At 47.8% G+C, this 7,589-nt stretch overlaps 1 protein-coding gene across 1 annotated transcript; it reads left to right on the forward strand.

Annotated features, from left to right (window-relative positions):
* The first annotated feature begins 1,863 nt into the window (after positions 1-1,863).
* On the forward strand, positions 1,864-4,197 carry LOC127296705 (uncharacterized). The gene has a single exon (XM_051326904.2). It carries the CDS (start codon positions 2,031-2,033, stop codon positions 3,309-3,311), a length of 1,281 nt encoding a protein of 426 aa, XP_051182864.1. The 5' UTR covers positions 1,864-2,030; the 3' UTR covers positions 3,312-4,197.
* The last annotated feature ends 3,392 nt before the right edge of the window (positions 4,198-7,589 follow it).

Genomic DNA, 7,589 nt, shown 5'->3' on the forward strand with positions numbered 1-7,589 from the left:
CAGGGTAAATGGGTACCCGCGGGTAAAGAATATCCGTGCTTACAACACATCTAATTGATCAAAAATTTATGACATGAGGTGAACGGATCCTAATTATGGGTCTAAGCCTCACTAACCTACCGAAGATTGTGAGACCGGAAAGCGTGAGGTTCAACCTAGCAACGTGAAAGCGTGATTAGGAGGGAATTAAGTAGGTTTAGAATATTACAATGACTCACTAGTTAAATTTAGATAGGTAAATGGGTATCGGTTCTATCCAATGGGAATGATATTTTTCCCATTTACAAACCCATGGGTAATATTTTATCCTATACCCGTACTCTTATTGGGGTTTTACCCGGTGGGTACGCGGGTCATGGGTACCCATTGCCATCCGTAGCTGCCGTGTGAGCCAATGTATGTGGCCTCACTAATGTTTCAATGTCCATTTTTATCTATACTTGTGAGCAGGCACACGTCTAATGTCATGTGTTCTTGTGGCAGACTCAAACTGAGAATCTGAAGCTTGTGTCACCCACTGAGACCCGCGATGAGGGACCATCGAAGAAGCGAAGGACGGCTAACGCCGGCCACTTCCAAGACGACGTAGCGCCGGACCAGTTCCTGTGCATCGTCTTGAGGCCCACCGTCAGCCGGCTCCTGATCCCTCAAGATTTCGTCAAGTGGTTCGGAGAAATCCCTTTGAACATCATCGTGAAGACCAACACTGGCTGCAACTGGAGGATGGCTACGATGAGAGAAGGCGCTGACGCATACATCGACCAGGGGTGGGCGGGCGGGCTTCGTTGTCTCCCATCAGCTCAATGTAGGTGAGTTCCTCATCTTCAAGAAGGTGTCCTCCTTCGGGTACAGCGTGGTCATCTTCGACCACACCTGCAGTGAGGTGATGAGCAGGTGCCCGTATCATGGCGACACCACCAGGTGTGCCGCCTTCGAAAATCATGTCTGAAGCTTACCATGTTGTGTGTATCGCTGATACCATGCTGTGTCCGGTTGCTATTCGTGTCGAGTGTGCTGAACTATGGTCGTGTCTGATGTGTGCTGAACTATGATTGTGTGAACAAGTGCTAAGTTAGCTTGTGCTTGCATTATTGCGTTCTTGCTTCTGGTGCTGATCACTGATAACCTCACCACTGAAGAGAAGAGGTAACTGGAATTTTGGGTTGCAACCAAACAACAGGGCCAGCGTTCTTGGCTTCTTCTAGGCCTAAAAACGACCTACCAAACAGGCATGGTCCAACACGGGGCTAAAAAAAATTCTGCGTAGGCCACCAAATATGTGAAATTCTGGCTCATAATAGTGGTGCAGAAAATTGATGCACGCTAGCAAACGCCATTCGTGTTCCGGCGTGCGTGCGTGTCCCGTTCGGCCGTCCTCCAGTACCCACTACTCCTCGGCCGCCCCCGACAAATTCGCATTTCCACCGCGCGCTTCGGCGGGACCTCCGTCCCCGTCGTCTACATTTCGATCCACCACCACCGTGCAGCTCAGCTCGGAATGAGATCCGGTGCCCCGACTGAGGCAGGGCACGGATGAACAGTACCGTGCCCTGCTGCCTTTTCTGCCCGTTGGATCAAGAACCGATGGCTGGGTGAACGTGAACAGGCGCATGCTACAGGGGACATCTACAGTGCGTATGCTACAGTATATTTGGTACAGTGCATCGTCCACAGTACCTACTACAGTGACATCCACAGTGCATGCTACAGTGCAAAATCTGGTCTATTCATTTTCGATCCAACGGCCAAGGCAGCAGGGCACGGTACTGTTCATCCGTGCCCTGACTTAGTCGGGGCACCGGATCTCAGTCCCTCAGCTCGCCCCCAGCGACCTTTTCCTCCCGTTTCCCCACACGCTCCCCGAACCCAAAAGTCGCTTTTTTTTGTTTTCGTTTTTCCTAGGCCTAGGCCTTTTCTCCTTTCTGCCCAGCAATGTCGGGGGCGCCCGCCAGTGCTTGTCCCCCCACCCTGACCGACTGACCCACTCGCTCGGCTCACTTCCGGACCTTCCACTTCCCACTCCCGGCCCAATGGAGGGCCCGCACGCGCTGCCGGAGCCACCGGACGCCGGCGTCCTCTTGGGGCGGTGCGGCCGCCACCCGGCCCAGCCCCTCGCCGGCGTCTGCTCCTCCTGCCTCATGGAGCGCCTCTCCTCCGTCGGCAGCCCCGCCCACCCGGAGATCGTCGAGGTCACCCGCGCCGCCCACCCCGACGCCGAGGGATCCAGCTCCGGCGCCGCCGACCCGCAGGGCAAGCTGCGGAAGACGCTCATGCTGCTCTTCCAGATGGACGACTCCCACCACTCCCCCTCCACCACCACCGCCACCACCCACCCGCCCGAATCCAAGAACCCGCAACCATCTCACCCGGACCCAAGCGCGAGCCGGGGGGGCAAGTGGAAGGGCGGCGCCTGGCTCAGGTCCATCCTGCCCAAGCGCGGGCCGCGGCGGCGCACCAAGGACGAGCCGTCCGCGGAGTGCCCGGCTTCGGCGGCGCCGGATCCCGGCGCCGCATCGCCGCCGCAGGTCGAGCGGAGGGCCAGCTTCCGCCGCTCCTGCGAGTGGATGGTGTGCCGAGACCCGCCCAGCGCCAGCGCCAGCGCCAGCAGGGGGGACCCGCCGCGCCACTCGTGGGACGGCTCCATGGTGGGCCGGGCCCTCGCCTGCTCCTTCGCGTGCCTGGACGAGCCGGCCGACGGGGTCACGCGCGTCAGGCACAGCAATGCGGAGGAACCGTCATCCGTTGCCGAGAACCCTGCCGGGGCTGCACAGAGCAGGAATGTTGCGCATTCGGCCGATGCGGGACAGAGCTTCAGGGAGAGGAGCTGCAACGGGGACGCCGGTCCGGAGATGTCGGTCTCCGGCGTGGTGCGGCGCAGGTCCAACAGGTGGAGCAGGGTGTGGGACCGCAGCATCACCAGCCCGCTCAAGGAGTTCGTCAGGAAGGGGGAGCACGCCCTCGACCGCTCCCTCTCCGAGTCCAGGAAGGAAACCCGGAGGTGTAAAAATGGTGACACAACAGCCATCGACGGCGAGGTTGGCCGCAACGGGCTGGTCTCAGGCAGAGCGAGCCGAAACGTGACCCGAAGCTCGCAAGCCAACGGGGACGCGCAGAGTTTCCGCGCGAATCGGCTCAACAGCAAGGAATCCAAGATCGGCAGGAGCAGGAGCGTGCACTACACTTCCCCCGGGAACTTCGACAACGGGATGCTGCGGTTCTACCTGACGCCGATGAGGAGCAACAGAACTGCAAACAGGGGGAGGAGGAGAAGCTCGCGCCTCTTCTCCAGAGGACTTTTTGGTTTCGTTTGAGCGGCTGGAAGCTGAATACTAGGCAATGCAATGCCATGACATGCCATGCGTTTTTAGAAGATGGCAGCAGCACAGGCAACTTTTTTTTCCAGAATCTTCTGCTTGGTTTCTTAGAATTGGCGACTCTGTAAGTTATATCCAAATACTGCTACATTCTTTCTGTGGTACTACATTGGCGAGCCTAGCTTAGAGTCAGGAAGATTTAGTGGAAGTTGCAGATTCGCTGCTCCGTTCTTTTAAGATGTTGCTTATAGATGAAATCTGGACAAAGATGTGCAGATTAGTACCATAGTGTAATTATTATTTACATTTATAATAATATTTGTCCCAACTCTTCTGAGTATGAACAATCTGTCTCAGTTTATAAGGACACATACTGCTGTTAACTTGGAACATGTTGCCGCCTCATAAGCATATAGTAGCATATATCTATCTTTGGACAAGTTCACAAGCCAGAGAATTTCCACCTGCTCTTTTGTATCATTAGGAAGATAGGAAGTAATAACCACATACAGCCCATATGCTACAACCTGCAAAAAGAATGCAACTAGCTGTGTTTGGAAGTTCCTGTTTTGCAACAGTCTTTCTTTTTTCCTATATTTGAAGGCTGTTCTTGTTTGGACTGCTCTATATATTTGAATGCTATACTGATGTGTGGTCCTTGTATTTCTACCGAAGTCATGAGAGTTCTCAATGGTGTGGTCCTTGTGCCCAGTTTCAGTGTATTTCCATGTTGAACTTGTCTTTGTAAGTATAAACACATTTGGCCTCCTGTATTTTGTTTTAGTTAGGAAATGGGCCTTTGGAGATCTGATGGTATATGTTAACTCTTGGCAGAGGCCATTTTTGTGAACTTTTATCTATTGAAGTTCCTTGTTTTTATAGTGCAACGCCTATTTTCAAATTATCATCATGGTGTAATTATTATTTACATTGATAATAATATTTGTCAAAACTCTTCAGAGTATGAAGAATCTGTCATAAGCATATAGTAGCATATATCTATCTTTGGACAAGTTTACAAAACAGAATTTCCAGCTGCTGTTTTCTATTATTAGGAAAAATAGGAAGTAATAACCACATACAGGCCATATGGTACAACCTGCACAAAGAAGACAATAAGTTTTATATGAAAGTTGCTGTTCTGCAATGATTTTTTTCTTTCCTATATTTGAATGCTGTTTGTGTTTGGACCGTTGATACGTTATATCCACTGGTCCATGCTGTTCAGTGCTCTACATTTGAATGAAGGCTGCAGTGATGTGTGATCCTTCCATCTCTACTCAAGTCATGAGAGTTCTCAATTGTGGGTCCTTGTTGCCAAGTTCAGTGTATTTCCATTTTGAACTTGTCTGTAAGTATAAACCATATTTGGGCTCCTGTATTTTGTTTTAGTAAGGAAACGGGTATTTGAAGATCTGATTGTATATGTTAACTCTTGGCAGAGGCTATTCTTGTGGACTTCTACCTATTAAAGTTCCTTGTTTTCATTGTGCAACACCTACATTTGTTCCCAGAGATTGTTCAGACCCATCTTCATAGAAAAGGATGAATATCACAGGTCTGCTGTTCTATTCGGTTATTTGCAACGACAATTTTATGCCTGTCCATCATATATGTTCAATCTGGTAAGTTTTCTATCAATGTTCTAGATACTTCGAGAACCGAACGTGTGCTTGGGAACAGGTTTCACTGGTCCATGATGTTCAATTGCTCTATATTTAAAGGCGGCACTGATGTGTGGACCTTCTATCTCTACAGAAGTCATGATAGTTCTCAATGGTGGGGGTGATGGGGACCTTGTGCCAAATGATTCCATATGTTGCCAACTTTATTTCCATGTTTAATTTGGCTGCACTATATAAGTATGAACCACATTTGGGCTCCTGTATTTTATTGTAGTCTACAAATGGGCATTTGGAGACCTGGTTGTATATGTTCTCTTGCTAGACCAGCTATGGCAGAGGCCATTTCTTGTGGACTTTTATCTGTTGAAGCTCGCTGTTTTCATGGTGCAACACCTATTTCTTTTTCTCGAGATTATTTTGGCTGATCCTTACAGAAAAGGATGAATATATCATCACATTTTTGTTGTTCCATTTGGTTATTTGCGAAGATACTTCATCCGTATGAATCATATATGTACAATCTGGTTAGTTATCTATCAATGTTCTACTCCCTCATTTTCCAAAAAAGTGTGCTCAACTTTGTCTAGATACGGAGGTATACAGACATGTTTAAGTTATAGATAAATCTGTATCTAGAAAAAGTTAAGAACCTTTTTTGAGACGGAGGGAGCAGATAATTCTGATAATAGAGAAGTGTATATGGATGTTGTGATGGAACTGGATGGATCAAGAACTCAAGGTTTTGGTGGAATCAAGGTTTGTGTACTTGGGAACAGGTTTCGCTCTGGTAAATGTTTTTTTATTTGTGATTCGTTTGCACCCTTGTACCTAAAGACTTGGCTCTTGATAGGACTTGTTTTGGCTTCCTTTCATTTGTGTTGGGTTTCATATCTAGCCCACCCCAACTTGCTTGGGAAAAAGGCTTTGATGTTGTTGTTGCACCCTTGTTTCTTATTCTCGTCTAAGAAACAATCATTTCAAGGTCTTATCATATGTATGTCCGCTCTTGCATATTTGTTGTGTATATTTGCACCCTTAACCCTAAATCATTCCAAGACCAGCTATGACACATTTGTTGTGGACATTTTCCTGTTGGAGTTCCTTGTTTTCATAGTGCAACATCTAAACTATGATCCTTGGAGCGTAGACTGTTGTATTCTTAATCAGGATGAGTATAACGGCACTGATCTGTTCTCCTATTTGGTGGATTGTGATGGAACCTTATCCAATGCATGGATAGACTTACCAGTTAACACTAGAGGCTTTCTGTTAAGGAAAACATTTCTTGTTGATGATGATGATCATTCCAGCATCCTTTCTGTACCCTGGAGACTTGTGGGCATCTCTTCTTTGGCTGCTCTTTCAGTCAGAAATTCTGAAGCAAAATTGGTGTCAATATGCCCACCAGTCCTGATATTATTGGCGTCATCTCCGCTGCTAAGTCATCTTTTGCCAAACCCTCTTTTCATTGGCATTCTTATTGCGGCAGGCTGGTGTATCTGGAAACAAAGGAACAAGAGGATCTTTGAGAAAACCAATCTTCCTCCGTAAATATTTTGCTCCCTCTTAATACAATCTTACTGCCGGGTACCTCCCTTACAGTTTGCAAGTCCAAACAAAAGCTGCATAGTCCCTTTCTTGATAAATACGAGACTAGTTACAGATTCACACGATGGTACGACTAATTAATTCCAGAAGCAATGTATCCTTCCATTTGTTTTTTCCACTTTGGTACTAAGATGCTTCGGTGGAGAGATAATTAAGCACGCAAGTGCATAGATTCAGCTACGCAGAGGAGATCTTTAATATGAACAACTATGCGAGATGTACTTCTAGGAGGACACAAAGAAGACAGTCGCACACACAATGTTAGGTCAGGATTGAAGGTTCATTACTTGACTGTACACTGAAAAATTGTAAACATGTGCACTGGACGTCATGAGTAGCAAAGAAGGAAGATCGCCGAAACTTGATTTTGTCTTGAGGAGGTTGGACTGAGGAAAACAAACAAATGGCCTTTGCAAGATGGAAATATCTGTAAACTTTGGCCCACATTTTGAAATAGGTTGTCCATTAGCACGTACGGAAAGTTAAGAGATAATAAGAGTGCGTGTGAACATTTACTTCACCATGTTCCCGGTCTGAACAGTTTCCCAAGGGCAGTGTAAGTTGATCACTAGTGAGAGGTCGGATCAAGTTATAAACTCCCTCTCGAGGTGTTGGAGGAGAGCATAGTGCCTAAAGCCATAGAAAAGTTTGCAGCCCACTTGAGATCAGAGGTGAAGAAAAGAAACACTTATATGCAGTATTCACTAGATCTGACATCCTTCCAATGTCACGGTTAAGATCATGCTACCGAAGTTCTTCACTGTATTAGATTGTAGGATTAGGATGCGTTGGGAACCAATACAATACGGATTTAAACCATGGGGGGAAAATGTTCACCTGGCTGCTCACTGTGTGATAGCCTACCACTCTACAGTAGTGGGAATGGAACAGGTGTCCACCGGGATCAACCACTGCGTCAACCCAACCTCCTCCGTAATATGTCTCTCTGCCTGAGAGGACCATCATGTCGGTGCGACTACACCAGCTGATAGACCAACCAACGACGCCCCTCGCATCGAATCCTCCAACAACCTCAATTTCA

Source organism: Lolium perenne, chromosome 4 (assembly GCF_019359855.2).
Source record: "Lolium perenne isolate Kyuss_39 chromosome 4, Kyuss_2.0, whole genome shotgun sequence".
Classification (NCBI taxonomy): domain Eukaryota; kingdom Viridiplantae; phylum Streptophyta; class Magnoliopsida; order Poales; family Poaceae; genus Lolium; species Lolium perenne.